The sequence below is a fragment of the Pristiophorus japonicus genome, chromosome 5 (assembly GCF_044704955.1).
Source record: "Pristiophorus japonicus isolate sPriJap1 chromosome 5, sPriJap1.hap1, whole genome shotgun sequence".
Classification (NCBI taxonomy): domain Eukaryota; kingdom Metazoa; phylum Chordata; class Chondrichthyes; family Pristiophoridae; genus Pristiophorus; species Pristiophorus japonicus.
In genome coordinates, this window is record NC_091981.1 from 188127341 (window position 1) to 188151442 (window position 24102).

Here is a 24102-nt window from a genome sequence, read left to right on the forward strand (position 1 = left end):
GCTGTATATATCCCCTCAAGCGGCAGCCCCCCCACCCCCCACCCCCCAATCAAACGCTCTGTTTCTCTGATTCCAGTCTTTTGTATATCCTTCATCTGTTGTAACACCACTGGGGGCAGAGCCTTCAGCCACCTGGGTCGTGCTCTCTGGATTGCCTTCCATAAATCTCTTCAGCTCTCTCCTCATTCAAAAACTCACCTCTTTGACCATATCCTCCTAATTTTTCCCTTCTTGGCTCAGCACCAATCCTCCTTTCCCATATCTGTGAAGCAGCTTGGAACTTTTTTTAAACTTTGAAAGCACTATATAAATGCAAGACTTTGTTGATGACCGAGATGAATTCAGGATTTACAGGTTGGTGGAATAGCGATTGTGGTGTACCTCAGGGAGCTGTGCAAGGATCTGTTATCTATTTACGCACAAGAGGACTGATTTCAAAGTTTGCCCATGATTTGAAATTTTGGGCCAATTTCAAACAATAAGGAGGAATGGCAGAAAGATTCAGGAGCACATCGATAGATTAGCAATGTGAGAAGATAAGTGCTAGATTTTTTTTTTAACGAATTCGGCCGTGGCTACCTGCAACTGAAGACTATCTTGAGACCCCAGTTGGAAAGGTGAATGTGGACAGTATTGGGCTCATTCTATGATGCTTCCCATGTTTGAACAGCTTGTCAGATACCCGCTACTCAAGCTTACACAGGAAGAGTGGCCTCTTGGTCAAGGAACCAGGGAGCGGTTAATGCTAATTGAACCGTATTCCTACACAAGTCAGTGTCTGCAGGGGAGAAAAGTAGAGAAAGATTTGGAGGGTGAAAGAAAAAAAATTGTTTCACTCTTCAGGCTTTTCTGCCATCCTTGATGACAGCAGTTTATGCTTTTGTAGTACCACTAACATGGAAAAAATCCTAAGATCCGTCAAAAAAGCTGCATGAACTGTAGAACAGCAGGGAACAGGAGTTGGGAGTTGAGTTAGTGGACACGATTAAAGATTTGGCTTTAAAGAGGATGTTGAAGGTGGGTAAGTGCAGCAAGGGATTCATAGAGAATTCCAGAGTGCAGGGTCATGGCGGCTATACTGACCACATCCCTTTCATGTAAAAACAATCAAAATAATTATCTGTACTATTGAAAGCTACAAAATGAGCTCAAATTTTGAAATTGAGATATCATTAAAGCAAAATTATACGAATTATTTATTTAATTATGTCAAGTTGGTAATATCGACATTGAAATAGCAAATGGTGGAATGTCCTACAACCATATTAGGTGTTTGGCTGCTGATATCAACAACAGTAATTCCCAGGATCTAATTCTCAAAGTATAATAGTGGGAGACAAACTTTGAAAATCACCATTGTTTTTGTGACTTTACATGAACTTATCTATTTAGTTTAGCCTTTATTGTTTAAATAACTAGGTCCCCTGCAGTCAGAATCAGGGAAGTCATAACGGGGAACAAAGAAATGGCAGACCAATTGAACAAGTACTTTGGTTCGGTATTCACTAAGGAGGACACAAACAACCTTCCGGATATAAAAGGGGTCAGAGGGTCTAGTAAGGAGGAGGAACTGAGGGAAATCTTTATTAGTCGGGAAATTGTGTTGGGGAAATTGATGGGATTGAAGGCCGATAAATCCACAGGGCCTGATGGACTGCATCCCAGAGTACTTAAGGAGGAGGCCTTGGAAATAGCGGATGCATTGACAGTCATTTTCCAACATTCCATTGACTCTGGATCAGTTCCTATGGAGTGGAGGGTAGCCAATGTAACCCCACTTTTTAAAAAAAGGAGGGAGAGAGAAAACAGGGAATTATAGACCGGTCAGCCTGACCTCAGTAGTGGGTAAAATGATGGAATCAATTATTAAGGATGTCATAGCGCATTTGGAAAATGGTGACATGATAGGTCCAAGTCAGCATGGATTTGTGAAAGGGAAATCATGCTTGACAAATCTTCTGGAATTTTTTGAGGATGTTTCCAGTAAAGTGGACAAAGGAGAACCAGTTGATGTGGTGTATTTGGACTTTCAGAAGGCTTTCGACAAGGTCCCACACGAGAGATTAATGTGCAAAGTTAAAGCACATGGGATTGGGGGTAGTGTGCTGACGTGGATTTAGAACTGGTTGTCAGACAGGAAGCAAAGAGTAGGAGTAAATGGGTACTTTTCAGAATGGCAGGCAGTGACTAGTGGGGTACCGCAAGGTTCTGTGCTGGGGCCCCAGCTGTTTACATTGTACATTAATGATTTAGACGAGGGGATTAAATGTAGTATCTCCAAATTTGCGGATGACACTAAGTTGGGTGGCAGTGTGAGCTGCGAGGAGGATGCTATGAGGCTGCAGAGCGACTTGGATAGGTTAGGTGGGTGAGCAAATGCATGGCAGATGAACTATAATGTGGATAAATGTGAGGTTATCCACTTTGGTGGTAAAAACAGAGAGACAGACTATATCTGAATGGTGACAGATTAGGAAAAGGGGAGGTGCAACGAGATCTGGGTGTCATGGTACATCAGTCATTGAAGGTTGGCATGCAGGTACAGCAGGCGGTTAAGAAAACAAATGGCATGTTGGCCTTCATAGCGAGGGGATTTGAGTACAGGGGCAGGGAGGTGTTGCTACAGTTGTACAGGGCCTTGGTGAGGCCACACCTGGAGTATTGTGTACAGTTTTGGTCTCCTAACTTGAGGAAGGACATTCTTGCTATTGAGGGAGTGCAGCGAAGATTTACCAGACTGATTCCCGGGATGGTGGGACTGACCTATCCAGAAAGACTGGATCAACTGGGCTTGTATTCACTGGAGTTCAGAAGAATGAGAAGTGACCTCATAGAAACGTTTAAAATTCTGACGGGTTTTGACAGGTTAGATGCAGGAAGAATGTTCCCAATGTTGGGGAAGTCCAGAACCAGGGGTCACAGTCTAAGGATAAGGGGTAAGCCATTTAGGACCGAGATGAGGAGAAACTTCTTCACCCAGAGAGTGGTGAACCTGTGGAATTCTCTACCGCAGAAAGTAGTTGAGGCCAGTTCACTAAATATATTCAAAAGGGAGTTAGATGAAGTCCTTACTACTAGGGGGATCAAGGGGTATGGCGAGAAAGCAGGAAGGGGGGGTACTGAAGTTTCATGTTCAGCCATGAATTCATTGAATGGCGGTGCAGGCTCGAAGGGCTGAATGGCCTACTCCTGCACCTATTTTCTATGTTTCTATGTTTAAAGCCAAAGCCTGCATTGTAGTATCATTGGGCTCCATTTTCCCCAGTGATTTGCGCCGTATTTTTTGAGCAGGCTGCTCTTCTTGGCCTAAGTTGAAAAACCAGAGTTTCCCAATCAATTTGCACCAGTGTAACTCAGTTAGTTACGATTTTTTGGACCTGTTTTTATTTTTCAGCCAAAGGGGCATAAACAAATTCTGTTCATTTTGGCAAGTTTGGCCAGCTGAGAGTTACTCCAATTCTGCTTAGGCCAGCGTATGTGGCCTCTCCAGAAAAATCTTCCGGAGAGTTAAGGAAATTGGCACAGGTATGGAAATTGTCGCAGCAGATGCCCGGACACACGTAGCATTCTCGGTCCGCATTCTCCCGATCCGGTCCCATTCTCGGTCCCCAGTTCACGAACAGAGAAGGAACAGAGAGAGAGATAGAAATAGATATGTCCGGGGACCGAGAATGGGACCGGACCGGACCGGCAAGCCCTTCGGGTGGGGTTGGAGGTAAGTTGCTGCTATGTGTTTTTCAATTCTTTTAATGTGTTGGGAGCTGGCTGTATGTTTAACTTTGCAGCCTCAGCTCGCATTGGTTACCATGGCAGCCGATCTTTTTGACGCAGATCAATGCACAACCCCCAAAACTAAAGGTCGGTTTACGCCGCGCCACGCCAAAATGAACAAATCCAACGGGGAATCTTAGAATATTTTTTTTTTGGCGTACTTGGGCCCCAAAAAATCGGGCATAACTCTTCAAGTACGCCAAAAAAATGCTTTGGGGAAAATTGAGCACATAGTACTTGAAGCTTTAATTAAGAAAGCAACTATGGTCATTATTAAAATAATACGATTAAGTTAAATGGATTTCTTCAGAATATATAAGTGTCAAGTCTTATCTATCTCAAATGTCCAATTTTAGGAGCAGTTACAAAGAGACAGAGCATGTGATCAAAACAGACCATGTGATCTAGAGAGAGTCATTTCAGATCAGTGCACCGTAATGGTCATTGAGAAAGTAAAGAATAAGAGATAAGAGAGTGTGTTCTGCTTTGGCACTGAGTCAGGAATCTGCATTTACTCTGAAGGCTCACAAGAGAATAATGTTAAAATTTCACCGTGCACTTCACAAGCCCTAGAGATGTGAATAGAGGAGGTTACTTCGCCAAACCTGGGAATTTTCTGTTTGTCTGTTGCAATATCCAAGCTGCTACCATTTTAATAGGAAAAGAAAGAAAAAAGTCTTGTAAAATATGGCATTGATTCTGGACTTTTTATCTGGGCTAGTCTGAGAAGTGTTATGAACAAGTCCATTGTCTAAAAAAATGTAAAGATCTGAGCATGTTGCAAAGTGCCCCATTGATGTAGTCATCTGCTGTTCACTTTGGCTGTGATGCTTGTATTTTGCAAAAGAAAGAGTTGATTCATCCTTCACTGTGTTGTGTACATGAAAGATACAGCCCAGAAGAACTTTGTTTGCTGAATATAACTGAATAAATGGTAATATCCGCATCAAGATTATTATTGGTTGGAAAGTTATTCATTGACGCATAGTAGGAATAACTTTCAACTTCGCCGTCTGGGTGGTAACCTAGTGGAGCGGATCACCTGCCCTCTCCTTGTTTTTACATCCCTTCATGGCCTTGCCCCTCCCTATATCTATAACCTCCTTGAGCCTTTCTACTTTGCTATCATTCTTTAAGATGCTCCTTCAAAATTTACCTCTGACCAAGCTTTTCGTCACCTGTCCTAATATCTCTTTATATGGCTCAGTGTCAATTGTTTTTTGAGAAAGCTCCTGAGAAGCACCACGTTAAAGGAGCTATATAAATGAAAGTTGTACTTGTTGTAGAACATGCCTAAATTTTGTTGCATTGAAATCAGTGGAACAAAATCGGGTGGGTTCTATAAAACACGATGTGCTCCGCCAAGATCCACTCGGGCAGCGAAATTGAAAGTTACCCCCAGTCTGTTGGAAGGAAAAAAAAATCCCATTTGCCAGTTCCGTAATTACACATTACATCTGCATGTATGACACAAACTAGTAAAAATGTCCTTGGTTTGTTCACTGATGCCACTCTACATCTGAGGTCATTGCCAGATTACAAGCTTTGAAATAATGGCTTGTGCATATACAGTATTTTTTTAAGTGGGGAAAAAAAACAGGAAGGTTTTTGAAGCAGAGAAGCTTGGATATTCCTCCCGTTACACTCCGATTTTTGGGCAGTAATTGAGTGGCCGGGTACAGAAAGTTTTGTCCCAACAGATGTGTGCCAGGTTTGTGCCCTGCTTCATGTTTTGCTTTGTGGGACCAGCGGTAGCAGAAGCTCCTGCCTCAGCCAGATGGGGATTTCTTTTCAATATTCACTTTGTACCCCTGAATGCTCTGCTCTGGTGTTTGCTGTGTTTCTGATATTCCTGAGACATCGTAATTTCCTGCTGCCTGAGCCGTCTACAGCTTTGGCATTTTATATTTAATGTTTTTAGCATTCACATATATACATCTTATTGTAGCTAGGCCTCATTCCCTGCACCCCACCCCGTCTTTTACTGGTCTCCATTTCAGTTCTGTTTCATTGAGATTTTGTTTCCATACTCCCGCCTGCCTACTTTCTGTGCTATGAACAGTCTCCTCTGAATCTAGTAACCTACCAGCAACCCCCAGCCCCCCCACCTCCCCAGCTACGTAGCTGGTTTAAATGTTTCCTCATTGCTTTCTTTGTGTTCCTCCTAAGTCTCTTTGTTCCTGCTTGGTTTAGATGTAGCCTGTCTCTCCTGCACCAGATTTGTTTGTTTGGGAAGTATTCCCAGTTATTTATGAAGGCAGCGTTGCTGTTTTTGTTCCAGGTTGCCAGCCACTCATTTACATTTTCAATTTTCATGGTGAACTCCCTTGATCTCTCCAGACCAAAAGTCTGATAGAGGGCATTACTTTCCATCCTGTACCTTTTGAGTTCTGCTGCAGTCCTCGGTTATGTGACTTTTAAGGTCCCTATGTTATTTTACCCTCTATTATATTTACCCTTGTATAGATTACTACCACTACATCCTTTCCTGTCCCTATCAGCATCCCTCCTAACCTCATTTCAACATGTCTACCTGAAGCTTGAGTAATACAACTCCCCATCCTGTAAGTATTGTCACCATGACACACATGGCTACTGCTTTCATAAATAAATAATTCCCCATGACGACTATCTTTCTATGACTGACGTACTATCTTTGCCTCAGCTGCCTCCTCTAGTTTTCTCGCTAGTTCCTCTAATGTGGCCTTGATTCATAGAATCTTGCAGTACAGAAGGTGGCCAATTGGCCCAACGTGCCTGTGCCGGCCCTTTGAAAGAGTTATCCAATTAGCCTCACTCCATTTTTCCATTGCCCTGCAAGTATTTCCTTTTGGGCTAATGAGCTGATCTAGAAAAATTGAGTATAAACAGCATACTTTCATTTCATTCTGTCTAAAACCCACTAATTGCCATTCTGAACGTAATAAAACTGAAAGAGAAATCTGGCCAGCAATTTCTGGTTCAGGTGATTTCTTTCATGGTTTACAAAATCATCAAACCTCTCCATTTCAATGCTTTAATTTTTTTGAGCCTTTTTTTAATTTGTGTCCGTCAGCTCTTAGTTTTAAAATATAATGTTTTATTAAAAATGTTATTGGGCATTCTTCAACTTGTCCAGGTTGTTTGATATATTCCGTGTCTGGCCATTTGTATAACATCCCTAGAACATAGTGCATGGTAAGGAAATGTCCAATACCAACACTTCATAAGTACAGTAATGAAATTGATATATTCAAACTTTTTATGCATTTTACATTTTTAAATACAATGGGTAATTTATATTGTTTTATGCTTAAAACATGAACAAAAAATAGGAGAATACATTCTCTGATAGGTTGGCAAAAAGGCAGAGTGTATCACTAACAACACAAATTCATTGGCCATGAAAAACGGTTGAGGTTATGCATTGAAACTGAATGTAATTTGTTTCTCAGACAAATCACCCTTTCAAGATGCATAGAATGGTCAGTACTCAATATTTGGCTATTTAAGCACAATATTTTCAAATGTCTGTAATATTCCAACTTGTGTGAACATTTTAGGTTTAGATGTTTATTCACTGAGATGTTTAACATTGCAAGTTGTCTACATATTAAGTTAACTTGTTTTTTTTAATAACTACAGGCTTCAAACAATTTTCTGAAGAGCTCATCTTTCAGTCACAATAACTCATCTCAGTAAGTATTGCAAAGTTGCTTTCAAATTACAATCAACCTTAGGTTTTACCTAAACAAACAGAATATTTTTTCAGTGAATTTGAAACTGTACTCTCCCATTATCTGTGTTTTCAGCTATTCTATTAATTACTTAAATGATTAATGATCTATCGATAGCTCAGACAATAACAATGTCAGCATAACCTGAAAGTGAGAGTGCAGGTAGATAAAGCTATAAAATAGTTTACAGTATTTTGTGTTTTATAAATAGGGACGTCTATTACAACAATGTAATAGACGTCCAAAATTAATGTACAAAGCATTGGTTAGTTCACAGAGTACTATGTGCAGTTTTGGGTGCTCTATTATAGAAATAGCATTAAGAGCATAGAACGTGTTGAGTATAGTTTCACCAGGATGATCCCAGGGTGGGAAACTGTAGTTATGAGAGACTGGAGTTTCAAGAAGTGCTTCCACTTGAGCAACAACTGTTAAGGGGAGGTTTAATAGACGTTTTTAAATTTATGAAGATTTTTGATAATGAGTAGGGAAAGACTATTTCCTCTAGCAGGGAACCATTGACGCGGGTTCATCAATAAGAGGTTTTGAGAAATTACTTTACACAGATAATTGCTGGATTATGGAATGCTTTTCCACATGGAGCGTTGAGGCAGAGGCCATTTAAGGGTATCATAGAATCATACAGCACAGAAGGAGGTCATTTGGTTCATCGTGCCTTTGCCGGCTCTTTGGTAAAGCTATCCAATTAGTCCCACTCCCCTGCTCTTTTCCTATCGCTATGCAAGTTTTTCCTTTTCAAGTGTAAATCCAGTACTCTCTTGAAAGTTATTATTGAATCTGTTTCCACCCTTTCAGGCAGTGCATTTTAGATCATAACACTGTGCTGCATTAAAAACATTCTCCTCATTTCCCCTCAGGTTCTTTTGCCAATTATCTTAAATCTTTCTCGTCTAGTTACTGATTCTCCTCCTCGATTCTAGAACAGTCTCATCAGATTGGAAGGTGGCAATTGTAACCCTGCTATTCAAGAAAGGAGGGAGAGAGAAAACGGGGAACTACAGGCTAGTTAGCCTGAAGTCAGTCGTCCAGAAAGTGCTGGAATCCAGTATTAAGGAAGTGGTAACAGGACAATTAGAAAATTATAACATGATTAGGCAGAGTCATCATGGTTTTATGAAAGGGAAATCGTGTTTGACAAATGTATTAGAGTTTTTTGAGGATGTAACTAGCAGAGTAGATAAAAGGGAACGAGTGCATGTAATGTATTTGGATTTCCAAAAGGCATTCGATAAGCTGCCACATAAAAGGTTTCTATACGCGAGATATGGGCTCATGGGGTGGGGGTAATGTATTAACATGGATAGAGGAGGATTGGTTAACGGATAGAAAACAGAGTAGGGATAAACAGGTCATTTTCAGATTGGGAAGCTGTAACTAGTGGGGGGCTGCAAGGATCGGTGCTTGGGCCTCAGCAAGTTACAATCTATACTAATCTTAGATGAAGGGACTGAGTGCAATGTATCCAAGTTTGCTGATGATACAAAGCTAGGTGGGAAAGTTATCTGTGAGAAGGACACAAAGAGTCTGCAATGTGATATAGACAGATTAAGTGAGTGGGCAATAAGGTGGCAGATGGAGTATAATGTAGGGAAATGAGAGGTTATTCACTTTGGTAGGAAAAACAGAATAGTTTTTAAATGGTGAGAAACTATTGAATGTTGGTGTTCAGAGAGATTTAGGTGTCCTCGTACAGGAACCACAAAATGTTTGTATGCAGGTACAGCAAGCAATTAGGAAGGCAAGGGAGTTGGAGTACAAGAGTAAGGAAATCTTGCTACAATTGTACACGGCTTTGCAGAGACTGCACCTGGAGTACTGTGCACAGTTTTGGTGGTCTTATCTGAGAAGGGACATGCATGCCTCAGAGGCAGTGCAACGAAGGTTCACTAGATTGATCCCTGGGTTGAGAGTGTTGTCCTCGGAGCAGAGATTTAGATTGGGCTTATACTATCTGTAGTTTAGAACAATGAGAGGTGATCTCATTGCAACATACGAGATTCTGAGGGAGATTGACAGGGTAGATGCTGAGAGGTTGTTTCCTCTGGCTGGAGAGTCCAATTGGGTCAAGAAATTCGGTTCTCAACAATAATTGTATTTTTTCACCAAAATTACCGTTCTCTCAACGCTATTTCTATGAGGCTTTCGATTCAAGCTTTAATTTGCGCAGTGGTAAAAAATCGACATTGCATGAGGATTCACGGCGCAAACCGCAATCCTCGCCAACTTTAGTCTGAGGCTGATACCGTTGCGAGTTGGGCCTAGGGAGGGCGGAAAAACATCTGAAAATAAGTTGGAAAAAAGAAAAAAAAATTCACAAAACATTTACAAGAGACTTATCTAGTGAATCGCCGCAAAAGAATTAAAAAAAAATAAAAACTTTAACTTACTTTTTTTTGCAGGTCTTCATACTTACCACTGCTCCAAGGGCTGCAACACAGCTTTTTCCCTGGCGGTCTTTTTCGCGCAAAATATGGGTGTGCACAGTGCCAAATTTTTGACAAAAGCAATATTTTGAGTCTTGCACAGCAGTGCTCCTTTCTCCAGCAGTATTTGAAAAGCGCCGCCCCAAAACGCTCTTCGAATTTTCCGCCGACTGGATTTTCACCAAAAAAGATGAAATAGCACCAAAACCTTGGTCACAAAATCGCCGAATTCTAGTCCCAAGACTAGGGGCCACAGTCTCAGAATTGTGGGTCGGCCATATAAGACTGAGATGAGGAATTTCTTTACTCAGTGGGTTGTGAATCTTTGGAATTCTCTACCCCAAATGGCTGTGGATGCTGAGTCTTTGAGTATATATAAGACCGAGATAGAAATATTTTTGGATTGTAGGGGAATCAAGAGATATGGGGATTGGGCGGGAAAGTGGAGTTGAGGTTGAAGATCAGCCATGATTTCATTGAATGGCAGAGTGGGCTCGAAGACCATATGGCCTTCTCCTGCTCATAATTCTTATGTTCTCATGTATTCTGACAAAACCCCTCAAAAATATGAACAACACTATTAAATCTCGCCTTAACCTTCACTGCTCTAAAGAGAACACCCTCGCCAAATATTTACCCAGGGATAAATACTTGTAGTAGAGGAAGATACAAGGCTATGGGGCGAGTGTAGGGCAGTGGGTTTAGATTTGGATTGGTCTAGCAAAGAACCAACACCGGCAATTTAGGCTGAATGGCCTCCTTCAATACTGTAAACTTCTGTGGTTCTATATTTAAAATGCCAATGAGTGAAGCATGTGCTTAATGCAACATTAGCTGGGTCCAGCATCAGCTAGTAATTTGCTCCAGAGCGTTGGAACTTGGGCAGGTAGGACCCAGAGGGATCTTTGAAATTTTGTGGAGCATGTCGTAAAATCTCTTTCTTAGCAGCCCTTTAATTAAAACCATTGATCAGAAATACTGAGTGGGTTGCCCCAGGGCGTGGTATTGGGATCACTACTGTTTCTAATTTACATCAATGACTTGTATTCCAGAAACACAAAGTAAATTGGTTAGATTTGTCGATGAAACCAAAACTAGGAGGGACAGTGGAATTGAAGGAGGCAGCTCAGAAATTACAGCCTATGTACATGGGCAGATCAATGTGAAATTTAATCACAGGCAAACATAAAGTACGGCACAAAGGAAGGAAATGGGCAACACATGCATTCCATGAATGGTTTAGAAATAGCTCAGGAAGAAGTAGCAAAAAACTTAGAAGAGTGAAATTCAACTTCGCCAGTGACACAGAACAAGTGGTAGCAGATCGACTGCCTATTATACAGCCCTCCCAGGAAGACAAATCGGGCAGGCTGTATTACAGGCAGCTGGTCCTATTTGTGCCCCTACCAATTCACCCCCGAGGATTGATGGTAGAATCGACATTCACCATGTCCAACCAATGCAGAGCAACAATCGGCAAAGCCAACCGAATATTGAAATTATATATGGCAAAACATTAGAATGCAAGTCACAGATAGTTGTGCTCCAGCTGTACAGTACTCTAGTTAGACTGCAACTCGAATACTGTGTTCACTTCTAGTTACCAAGACTTAAAGGAGGCATTCAAGTGATGGAGGCAGTGAAAAGAAAAACCATAAGACTGATAGAAACGTAGGATCAGGAATAGGCCAATCAGCCCCTGTTTATGACCTGTTGTAACATTTACTCCCATCTACACAATTATGTATGCCAAAACATTAGAATGCAAGTCACAGACAGTTGTGTTCAAGCCGTACTGGGGAGAGTGAGAGAGCGGGTGACTGGAGGGAAGGATTCAAGTGAGCGAAAATTTAAAAAGTCAAAGAATAAGGAGAAGGCAATAGAGCAGGATAGCACTGGGGGAAATGAAAACCAGAGCATGCCAGGAAGAAAATATATGAACATAAACGTGAATCAGAAAGTGGGGTCAAAGCAGGAAAAAAATCATTAAAAAAGAAATTTAAAAGCTCTTTATCTGAATGCCCGTATCATTCGCAACAAAATAGATACAAATGGGTATGATTTGATAGCCATTACAGAGATGTGGTTGCAAGGTGACCAGGAATGGGAACTAAATATCAGAGGTATTTGACAATTCGGAAGGACAGACAGAAAGGAAAAGGAGGTGGGGTAGCACTGTTAATAAAGGATGAGATCAGTGCGTTAGTGAGAAATGATATTGAATCAGAAGATCAAGATGTTGAATCAGTTTGGGTGGAGATAAGGAATAATAAAGGGAAAAAGTCACTGGTAGGCATCGTCTATTGGTTCCCTAACAGTAGCGACACTGTTGGATGGAGTATAAATTAAGAAATAATGGAGGCTTGTAAAAATGGAACGACAATAATCATGGCCGATTTTAGCTTTCATATTGATTGGACAAAGCAAATTGGCCAGGGTAGCCTTGAGGACGAGCTCATAGAGTGTATCCAGGATAGTTTACTTGAACAGTACATTGCGGAACCAAGCAGGGAGCAGGCTATCTTAGATTGGTACTGTGTCATGAGACAGGATTAATAAATGATCTCGTAGTAAAGGATCCTCTCGGAATGAGTGACCATAACATGGTTAAATTTCAAATTCAGTTGGAGGGTGAGAAAGTTGGATCTCTAACCAGTGTCCTAAGCTTAAATAAAGGAGACTACAAAGGTATGAGGGCAGAGTTAGCTAAAGTGGACTAGGAAAATAGATTAAAGTATGGGACAGTTGATGAACAGTGGCAGACATTAAAGGAGATATTTCATAACTCACAATAAAAATATATCCCAATGAGAAGGAAAGACTGGAAGAGAAGGGACAACCAACCATCCATGGTTAACTAAGGAAATAAGGGATGGTATCAAATTGAAAACAAGGGCATATAATGTGGCCAGACTCATGGGAGGCCAGAGGATTGGGAAACTTTTAAAAGCCAGAAAAGAACGATTAAAAAAAATGATAGAGAGGGAAGATAGATTATGAAAGTAACCTAGCACGAAATATAAAAACAGATAGTAAAATTTTCTACAGATACATAAAAAGGAAAAGAGTGGCTAAAGTAAATGTTGGTCCCCTAGAGGATGAGACTGCGGAATTAATAATGGAGAACAGGGAAATGGCAGAGACATTGAATAAATATTTTGTATCGGTCTTCATAGTAGAAGACACTAAAAACATCCCAACAGTGGATAATCAAGGGGCTCTCGGGAGGGAGGAACTTAATACAATCACTAATGAAGTAATTCTAGGTAAAATAATGGGACTAAAGGTGGACAAGTCCTTTGGACCTGATGGCTTGCATCCTAGAGTCTTAAAAGAAGTGGCTGCAGAGATAGTGGATGCATTGGTTGTAATCGACCAAAATTCCCTGGATTCTGGGGTGGTCCCAGCGGATTGGAAAACCGCAAATGTAACGTCCCTATTTTTAAAAAAATGGAGGCAGACAAAAAGCAGGAGTCTATAGACCAGTTAGCCTAACATCTGTCGTTGGGAAAATGCTGGAGTCCATTATTAAGGAAGCAGTAGCGGGACATTTGGAAGAGCATAATTCAATCAATTCAATCATGGTTTTATGAAAGGGAAATCATGTTCGACAAATTTGCTGGAATTCTTTGGGGATATAATGAGCAGGGTGGATAAGGGGGAACCAGTGGATGGTGGTGTATTTGGATTTCGAGAAGGCATTCGATAAGGTGCCACATAAAAGGTTACTGCACAAGATAAAAGTTGACGGGGTTGGGGATAGAGGATTGGCTAACTAACAGAAAACAGAGAGTCGGGATAAATGGGTCATTTTCCGGTTGGCTCGGAGGGGCGCCCGTTTTTTATCCTGTGGGAACTTGGGCCCAAAGGTGGGTAGGAAAGCAAATTGTGAGGAGGACACAAAAAAATCTGCAAAGGGAGATAGACAGGCTAAGTGAGTGGACAAAAATTTGGCAGGTGGAGTATAATGTGGGAAAATGTAAGGTTATCCACTTTGGCAGAAAAAATAGAAAAACAAATTATAATCTAAATGGAGAAAAATTGTGAAATGCTGCACTACAGAGGGACCTGGGGGTCCTTGTGCATGAAACACAAAAAGTTAGTATGCAGGTACAGCAAGTAATCAGGAAGGCAAATGGAATGTTGGCCTTTATTGCAAGGGGAATAGAGTATAAAAGCAGAGAAGTCCTGCTACAAGTGTACAGGGTATTGGTGAGGCCACACCTAGAGTACTGTGTGCAGTTTTGGTCTCTATATTTAAGGAAGGATATACTTGCATTGGAAGCTGTTCAGAGAAGGTTCACTAGGTTGATTCCAGAGATGAGGAGGTTGACTTATGAAGATAGGTTGAGTAGGTTGGGCTTATATTCATTGGAGTTCAGAAGAATGAGAGGTGATTTTATTGAAACATATAAGATAATGAGGGGGCTCGATCAGGTGGATGCAGAGAGGATATTTCCATGCATAGGGGAAACTAAAACTGGAGGACATAGTCTCAAAATAAGGGGCCGCCCATTTAAAACTGAGATGAGGAGGAATTTCTTCTCTGAGGGTTGTAAATCTATGGAATTCTCTGCCCCAGAGAGCTATGCAGGCTGGGCCATTAAATATATTTAAGGCGGAGATAGACAGATTTTTGAGCGATAAGGGAATAAAGGGTTATGGGGTGCGGGCAGGGAAGTGGAGCTGAGTCCATGATCAGGGGCAGGTGGCCTACCCCTGCTCCTATTTCCTATGTTCCTATGTACACAACTTGCTGTTCCTCCTAGGTTTTCAAACTTGGATATGCAACTCTCTATTCCTCATGCAAGTCATTGATATAAAAACATCATAAATAGGTGCAGGAGAAGGCCATTCGACCCTTCGAGCCTGCACCACCATTCAATATGATCATGCACTTCAGTACCCCATTCCTGCTTTCTCTCCATACCCCTTGATCCCTTTAGCCGTAAGGGCCACATCTAACTCGCTTTTGAATATATCTAACGAACTGGCCTCAACAACTTTCTGTGATCGAGAATTCCACATGCTCATAACTCTGAGTGAAGAGGTTTTTCCTCATCTCGGTCCTAAATGGCTTATCCCTTATCTTTAAACTGTGATCCCTGGTTCTGGACTTCCCCAACATCGGGAACATTCTTCCTGCATCTAACCTGTCCATTCCCGTCAGAATTTTATATGTTTCTATGAGATCCCCTCTCATTCATCTAAATTCCATTGAGTATAAGCCTAGTCGATCCAGTCTTTCTTCATATGTCAGTCCTGTCATCCCGGGAATCAGCCTGGTGAACCTTCGCTGCACTCCCTCAATAGCAAGAATGTCCTTCCTCAGATTAGGAGACCAAAACTGTACACAATATTCAAGGTGTGGCCTCACCAAGGCCCTGTAGTAAGACCTCCCTACTCCTACGTATATCCCCTAGCTATGAAGGCCAACATGCTATTTTCCACCTTCACCACCTGCTGTATCTGCATGCCAACTTTCAATGACTGATGTACCATGACACTCAGGTCTTGTTGCACCTCCCCTTTTCCTAATCTGTCACCATTCAGATAATAATCTGCCTTCCTGTATTTACCACCAAAGTGGATAACCTTACATTTATCTACATTATACCATATCTGCCATGTATTTGCCCACTCACCTAACCTGTCCAAGTCACCCTGCAGCCTCTAAGCGTCCTCCTCACTGCTCACACTGCCACCCAGCTTAGTGTAATCTGCAAACTTGGAGATATTACATTCAATTCCTTCATCTAAATCATTAATGTATATTGTAAATAGCTGGGGTCCCAGCCCTGAACTTACGGTACCCCACTAGTTACTGCCTGCCATTCTGAAAAGGACCCGTTTATTCCCATTCTTTGCTCCCTGTCTGCCAGATGATGAAAAGCAGTACAGATCCCTTGGGAACACCAGTTGTCACATCCTGCCAATCAGAATACCTGCTTTATCCCTGCTCTCTGTCTCCTCCCTCCCAACCAATGAGTTGTGAGGACAGACTAGAGAAACTTGGATTTTTCAACATTGAAAGGAACTTAGAGTTATCGTTCAGATCATTAAAAACATTGACAAAGTAAATTTGGAAAAGTCCTTCTCCGACTCTCACAAGTTACTTTAAGTTGCAAAAGTAAGATCAGGGATCGAGGTTCAAACTAGTCAACGGTCAGATGTAGGATTGATATCTTCTTACAGACAAAGATATCCACAGTATGTAGAATGGATTTCCAGCTAAAATAATGGAGGCAAAAGGGCTAGAATCATTTAAGCAAAGTTAAATGCCACTATGTGAGGAATTTAGTGTGCTTCTAAGATAGACTGAATTATCTTCCTTTGTGATCACCTTTGCGATCTTGTGATTAGCAACCTTTCAGTATAAATTATTCAGTCAAAGCCATTTAACTGGACTGTATTATTCGTGCCAGCCATTATCTACATGAACTGTTTGTTCAGATTCACAACCACTTTTATCTTCCAACTTACTCTTTAATTGTTAAACATATTCTAGATCTGCTTTATGCATCTTTATATCTTCTATTTTAATAAGTTCCTATATTTTTTCTCTCCTTTTTCTTAATGGATTTTGCATGCTTTATTAGTCATTCATAGTTCTAATTTAAATGCACTATTTGCATATTTTGAAGCCTCTTTACAGAGTTTACATTTATGTTGGGTTTATATTCATCATTCGTATTCAGCATTACAGTTTTAAAAGTACATTATCCTCAATTGTCTTTCAGTAATATTTCCCAATTAGTTTCTTTAATGTCTTTAAAGTTTGCTGTTTTTAAGTCGTACTTTTGTTCTGGCGATTATTGCTAGATAACCTGAAACTTCATTTATTTGATCATGGTCTGCAGTTCCAGTACTACTTATTTGTGGACATGATCCTAATTATTTAAAGATGCAGGTTTGGATATGGTTTAATCTAAATGGGAATCTGAACAAATTGGATCAAAAAGCATTTTTTTATTTGTTCGTGGGATGTGGGCATCACTGGCAAGGTCAGCATTTAATGCCCATTCTTAATTGCCTTTGAGAAGGTGGTGATGGGTCACCTTCTTGAACTGCTGCAGCCCATGTGGTGAAGGTACTTCCACATTGCTGTTATGGAGGGAGTTCCAGGATTTTGACCCAAGATGGGACTTTGTCTCCACAATGACCGTGTGATGGTCTGCGACAGATAGATTGGTGAGGACGAGGTCAAGTAGGTTTTTCCCCTCATGTTGGCTCTCTCACCACCTGCCGTAGGCCTAGTCTGGCAGCTATGTCCTTCAGGTCCCAGCCAGCTCGGTCAGTAGTGGTGCCACCAGACCACTCTTGGTGATGGACATTGAAGTCCCCCACCTGGAGTACATTCAGTGCTTCTTCCAAGTGGTGTTCAACATGGAGGAGTACTGACTCATCAGCTGAGGGAAGGCGGTAGGTGGTAATCAGCAGGAGGCTTTCTTGCCCATGCTTGGCCTGAAGCCATGAGACTTCATGGGGTCCGGAGTCAATGTTGAGGACACCCAGAGCAGTTCCGATTCTGTTTCTTCACATCCACTGGGCTATGATATCTCAAATTGATGTACGATATCTGACGTCACCTGCTGGTGGGGGACAAACCCTGTGCAGGTGAAGAACTGATTGTTTGGGAGGAGCCAGAATCAACACTTATTTGTAACATGGCTGAATGATCCTGCTGTGGAAGTTCCCCAGTGCCCTTTGACCTCAGTGCTTTACTGCCCATGCTCATTCAGTTTTTCAATCAGCCTGTTCTCATGCAGCTCGATGACCTGCTGTTCATGCTATCCAGATACCCTAAATTATTAAATACATCTTACTGCATGAGTAGCTGAAAGTCAGTTTTGGTGGGATGTGGCCTGAGAAAGTTTGAGAACCACTGCATTTGATCTCTCCCAATTGATGGTGGATGGATTGAAATCACTGTTGTTGGAATGTGATTACATACCTTTACCTTTATAATATACAGTCATCACCAAACCTAGAAGGTCTGCAGCAGATCCTATTGTTAAATCAAGCTAGACTATCCAATTTGTTCAGATTCCAATTTAGAATAATTCATATCCAAATCTGCATCTTTAAATGATTAGGATTATATTTGTACCTTCCCCATTGATATTAATGAATCTTCGTTACTTTCCAAATTATTCTAAACAACTAAAGCTACCCCTCTTTTTCTCCAAATGCCTAATACTGTATATTGAAGTCAGAAAAAAATACACTGTGCTTTATATAAATGGTTACATTCTTTCTCTCTTCTATGTGCAGGAGTGTAGAATCAGGACAGATTATGGAGGAAGGTTATGAACTCGATTTGACTTACATTACGGAGCGCATCATTGCAGTGTCTTTCCCTGCTGGCTGTTCAGAAGAGACCTATTTCCATAATCTACAGGATGTAACACGGATGCTGAAATCCAAACATGGAGATAATTATTTGGTGAGAGATATAAAGAAGTGACATAGAGAAACTGGCACCTTTTCTTTGAGGGTTCTCCAGATTGGTCAATGTAACTGGTGAAAGATCACCAGCATCCATCTAGGGTTTGTGCTAATCTTCCACCACCAAAATTGCAGTCAATCGGAGGAACTCCAAGGAAATTCTTGGTGTCTGTGAATCTTACACTAGCACTGATATTAATATTATATTTCCACTTGTGGAGTGTTGGGGTCAAATGTGCCACATTATTTGTTTCTCTTATAATATATGTCCATTTTTACACCATTTTCAGCAATCTCCACAGTGTGTTCACAAATTTCTTTTCGATGTGGAAATGGCCAAAAGCTTAGTGTGTGATGCTTTGTTAGAAAGTTCATTGACTTTTATTTTGCTGTTTGGATTATTTTTAAGTGGCATATTGATATTAGTGTAACAAGGCACATGGAGTAGCCATTAAAGTCGGGCCGAGCTATTCATGGATTTTTTTTTAAAGAATGTTGGTCGCAGGGAAAGTCAGAGTCTGTAAGAAAGGTCAGCGCTGACTTGGAATGTGTGCATTTAGTGGAAAGTAGGGAAAGTTGAGGAGTGACCCATTAGATCGGATCTATACATTGGGATAAATAATGGAATACGGATTTTAAGTGAAATATGAGTTTACTGAATGAATTCTAAGTCAGCAGAAATATGCAAGATACAATTTCATAATCTTCTTCAGTGAACCGGTTTAGACAGGTCCAAGCTTGTGCTGAAGTTAGTAGGCGCACCATCTATGTATTCATAGCAGGCAATTCACAGTACAACATTATGCATTACAGTGTTACCTATTAAAATGAATGCAAGGACGTGTTGCTGGGCATGACTCAATGCTACTTGGTAACAGAAATATGACTAAATCTCGACCACAGGAAATAGACATGACCATAAAATGTTTTAAGAATATTACGGTACTAGTTGATCTCCTGTGCTGTTGCACATGGTAAGTTGGAGAATGTGGTCACAATCTTACATATCTTTGATATTTTTATGTTGATGTTTCTCACTTTGTGATTCTGTCTCTTCACTGTGGCTGCTCTCACATCAACTCTTTCTTTTCCATTTCTCTGTCTTTTTTTCCCTTATGGGTGGGAGGTACTGGATGGTGGTAAGTAAGGCAGGCAAGCAACCCCACCAATGGCTGCAGGCTGCATTCGATGGGGGTTGTGGGAAAAATGTGGCTCTCATCAGAACATAAAAAATAGGAGCAGGAGTCGGCCATTTGGCACCTTGAGCCTGCTCTGCCATTCAATAAAATCATGGCTGACCTGATCATTGTCTCAGCTCCACTTCCCTGCCCACTCCCCATAACCCTTAACTCCCTTATCGCACAAAAATCTGTCTATCTCCACCCTAAATATATTCAATGACCCAGCCTCCAAAGCTCTCTGGGGCAGTAAATTTCAGACATTTACAACCCTCTGAGGGAAGAAATTCCACCTCATCTTAGTTTTAAATAGGCGGCCCCTTATTCTAAAACTATGCCCCCAAGTTCTAGATTTCCCCTATGAGTGGAAACATCCTCTCTGCATCTACCTTGTTGAGCCCCCTCATTATTTTCTATGTCTCAATAAGATCACCTCTAATTCTTCTGAACTCCAATGAGTACAGGCCCAACCTGCTCAACCTTTCTTCATAAGTCAACCCCCTCATCTCGGGAATCTTAATTCTCTTCCCCTCCTCAAATTACTTGTGTTTCCATCTCCACCACCTCAGTCCCATTCAGCCCCTTCCTCTTCCCATTACCTATCGCAAGGTGATTCCCAGCACTAACTCTTCCTCTTTGAATACCCACTCAACCGTTGTATTTTCCACTCCCCGTAGCTCTCCCTTGACCCCCCATCCACTCCTGCCTACTCCCACCTCAAGGCAGATGGTAAGAGACCAGAGACGACCTCCCGCTGAAGTAGTTTTCCTCCTCCCTCCATATCGCGCTCTCCCCCTCTCTGAGGAAAGAAACTCTGTGTTTCTCATTATATTTGTGCCTTTCCTCCCATCTGTGTGTGTGTGTGTGTGTGCATGTCTCTCTCTGTCTCGTTCCCTTTTGTCAAATGTTAGGAATTTGAACCTCCCTTCTCCCGAGTGCAAGTGATTAGTAAGGACCAATGTTCCCTCGAATTTTCTTTTACTGCGGGGGCCCTTTAATTTTGCTGTGTGGCTGTGCAAGTGCGGCATCTCCTCCAGCAGCAGCAGCTGGTGAGTGGCCTGGGCGAGCCCTCCAGCTACGCACCTTAAGGGGAACATTGGAAATTACCTCTAATTGTCAAAAAACACAGGTTAGATCATTAATTGGTTTCAAAATTTAATAGGTGTTTTAAATGATAATTGACGTCAACATTGAACGAAGGTAGACCATTTTTCTTCTCTAACTCTCTCTGGCCTGGTCTCTGTCTTTCTGCTCCCAGTGTTTCTCTCTTTTTCTCCAACCCCAGTGTTTGCCTTATTCACTTGCCCTCAGCTTAATACACTTTCTAAAATTTATAGAACACAAAAAAGCATCAAACACACAATCTTAAACACTCACTATAGATTTTACCTCAAAGTATTTGCCATTTGTTTAATTTTCCAAAATTATTTCAGCAGTCTGTAAAATAAAAATAAATGTAATGGTATTGTTCTAAAATATGGGCTTAATTTTTCCCAGTGATTTGCGGCAGTTTTTTTGGAGCAGGCTGCTTTTTTTTAGCCTAAGTTTAAAAATCCACAGTTTCCCCAATCAATTTGCACCAGGGTAACTCAGTTAGTTACAATTTTTTTAGGTTATTTTTTTTTTTCAGCCAAAGGTGGTGTAATCTGCCATCTGTGCCAATTCTGGCCATTTAGGCAAGTTTGGCCAGCTGAGTTACTCCAGTTCTGCTTAGGCCAGTGTATGTGGCCTCTGCAGAAAAACCTTCTGGAGAGTTAAGGAAATCGGCGCGGGTAAGTGCAGCAGCTGCCCAGACAGCAGCAGCAGCAGGAAAGGTAAGAGAGGGGTGTGGGGGGAAGCCTGTTGGGTGTAGTTAGGTGCGGGGACTGGGAGGGAGGAGGCCATTCGGCCTGGGATAGGGGCGGGGATCGGACCGGCAAGCCCTTGGGCCGGGGCTAGGGGCAGGGGCCTGGGACCAGTAAGGCATTCGGGGCTGGGGGCGGTGGGGGAGCTGGAGCTGGACCGGCACAGGCTAGGGATTCAGGGTTCAGCTACAAAACAAGACGTGGGGGGTGGGTGGAGAGAGGAGAGGAGAGGAGGGAGAGAGAGACAGCCGATCTTAAGGCTTGGTGCCAGCACTCCTCTCACGCATACAACTGGCTCTTTAAAAATGGCCGTTTGCCAAATCAGAGCTGTACTGAGCATGCACATCCATTGGAGCGACATCAAAAAGTAAGTTTTTTTTTTCCACGCATGCGCAGAAGGCGCGGCTTTGTTTTTTGGCACAGACAGCAGGCTCCACCCCCTGAGGCGATTGGACACGCTGCGTGACGCCGAATTCGATTTATAGATCAGGGAAACTTTGGAAAAATATTTATGGTGCATTTCTGGCCTAGAAAACCCGGCGCAACTCTGGCAATACACCAGAAAACGGGCTTGGGGAAAATTGAGCCCATATATATCCTGTTTTAACTATAACAACATACATAAGAGCATAAGAAATATGAGCAGGATAGGCCATTTGGCCCCTCAAGCCTGCTCCACCATTCAATAAGATCATGGCTGATCTGAATCTATTATTTTGTTTAAACCCTATTTTAGGCTATAGAAATTTCAGTTACTGGGAGAAAAAATGAATTTTTTAACTATATTTTATATTTTTTTTAAGCTATGTCAAGATGGCTAAATTTAGATAAATATTTAATTGCCACTAGGTGAAAGTTTTTTGCTTCTGCCTGGCTATATGTTTGAGATAAACATACATATCTTGTTGTATATGTAGATCCTGATTCAAAAGGGTTTGTTTGGTTTCTGTTTATGTGGACACTTAGGAAGTATTGCAGATGACAAACGTTTGCATTGGCCATTCTACCAAGAAGGAAGCTTCTCATCGTTGTGGCAGTGCTGTTTCGTTCTATGGCTGTTTCAAATTAAATCAATAAATTTTACAGACGATCTTTGTGCCTTTGACCCCTTACTTTGATAGATTAATTGTGAAAGATCCCTTTTAATCTTTCTTTGTCACAACTTGGAGTTCAAAGGATGGAGAAGTATTTAACCCAAAGTAATGGTCCAGATTGTTGGTGTCTTTCTACTTCACTGGGTGGTTAGTGCGTCAGGGCTAGTAGAGCACTCTGAGCACATTATATCTCATCAAATCCCTCAATCGTGGATGCCTGACCAAACTAAGATTGATAACTTACAAGATCTATTAGAGCTTCAAAACATTTTTGACTTTGAAACTGGAGAGCCGAAATTCCACGGGACACAATTTCACCACTTTGGCTGGGATAGTATCCAATAATATTCCTGTAATTATCCCATGTTGAAGCATTGGGAGTCAGTGAGCTAGGTCAAAATAGGTCAGCAACAATGAGTGTGTTGGGCACAGGATAGGATGTAAGTTGGGGATAAAAAAAGAAAGACTTGCAATTTTTTATGGCCAATACACTTTTGAAGCGTAGTCACTGTTGTAAAGTAGGAAACATAGCAATTTGCACACAGCAAGGTCCTCAAACAGCAATGTTATAATGGCCAGATAATCCATTTTTAGGGTTGGTTGAGGGAGAAATATTAGTCAGAGGAGCGTATAGTGGCATGGGATCTTGTACATCCACCTGAGGGAGCAGATGGGGCCTCAGTTTAACGTCTCATCCAAAAGACAGTAACTCTGACAGTGCACCACTCCATCCGTACTGCATTGGAGTGTCGGTCTAGATTTTGTGCTCGAGCCTCTGTAGTGGACCTACAAACTTCTGGCTCAGAGGCAAGAGTGCTACCAACTGAGTCACGGTTGACATTGAGCTGCAGTTTGTGGACAATGGGAGGCTTGCCAGGAGAACATTCAAGTAATCAAGTCTGGAGGTGACTTCAAGACATGTTTGAATGTTTCAGGGTAGAAGTGGAGGCAGGTGATGTTGTGGAGATGAAAGTAGACAGGCTTTGAGATGGAAAGTATATGGTGTCAGAAATGCAGCTTGGGGCAAAACAAGCTTGAAACTGGCCAGGGCGGAGGATGGAGTTGGTGACAAAGGAACAGGATCTGTTGAGAGGAAACCATTTACCATATCAGCCAGCTTGTGAGGCGTTCAGTCGGAGTAACATAAGGGAATAAAAGGTTGGTCTCATGGATGAGATGAACTTGGAGAGGGTAGGGAACTTCAGAGGGGAGAAACTATAGAGAGACGGCAGATCATTTGTTTTTTAAAGGAGGAATAGGGATGACTCAAACACTACAGCTCAGTGTGCCATCATCTATTGCGGGTAATCGATTAGAAGGTATAGTGAAAGAGAGAATATTGATGCATGGTAAGAGGGAGTTGGCATATATTCATAGGAGGGATACACTCCGATTCTGATTTCCCTTCCTTATTATGGAGAAGCACAAGGTCTCTGACTTATGTTTTTCACTGATGGACATGACCAAGATTAAGAACTCTTCCATGTGGAGAATCATGGATTGAATCCACCACCATATCAGCTCTTGGTGCAGTACTATTTGTGGAACAATTCCTTTGGCTCTCAGAATAATTGCTATTGCTTTGTGACGTGAATGCCATGAATCTT

The 24102-nt window shown here is 41.6% G+C and overlaps 1 protein-coding gene across 8 annotated transcripts in view; it reads left to right on the forward strand.

The window, feature by feature from the left end:
- Nucleotides 1-24102, forward strand: part of LOC139264547 (tensin-3-like) — a 548053-nt gene that overhangs the window by 309820 nt on the left and 214131 nt on the right. For 7 of the 8 annotated variants that reach the window (XM_070881176.1, XM_070881175.1, XM_070881177.1 and 4 more), the window contains 2 exons: nucleotides 7396-7448; nucleotides 18206-18377. In XM_070881176.1, coding sequence (XP_070737277.1) covers nucleotides 7396-7448; nucleotides 18206-18377 — 225 coding nt within the window. Of the gene's footprint in view, nucleotides 1-7218; nucleotides 7236-7395; nucleotides 7449-18205; nucleotides 18378-24102 lie in introns of those variants that run through there. The other variant, XM_070881180.1, reaches the window with a different exon arrangement.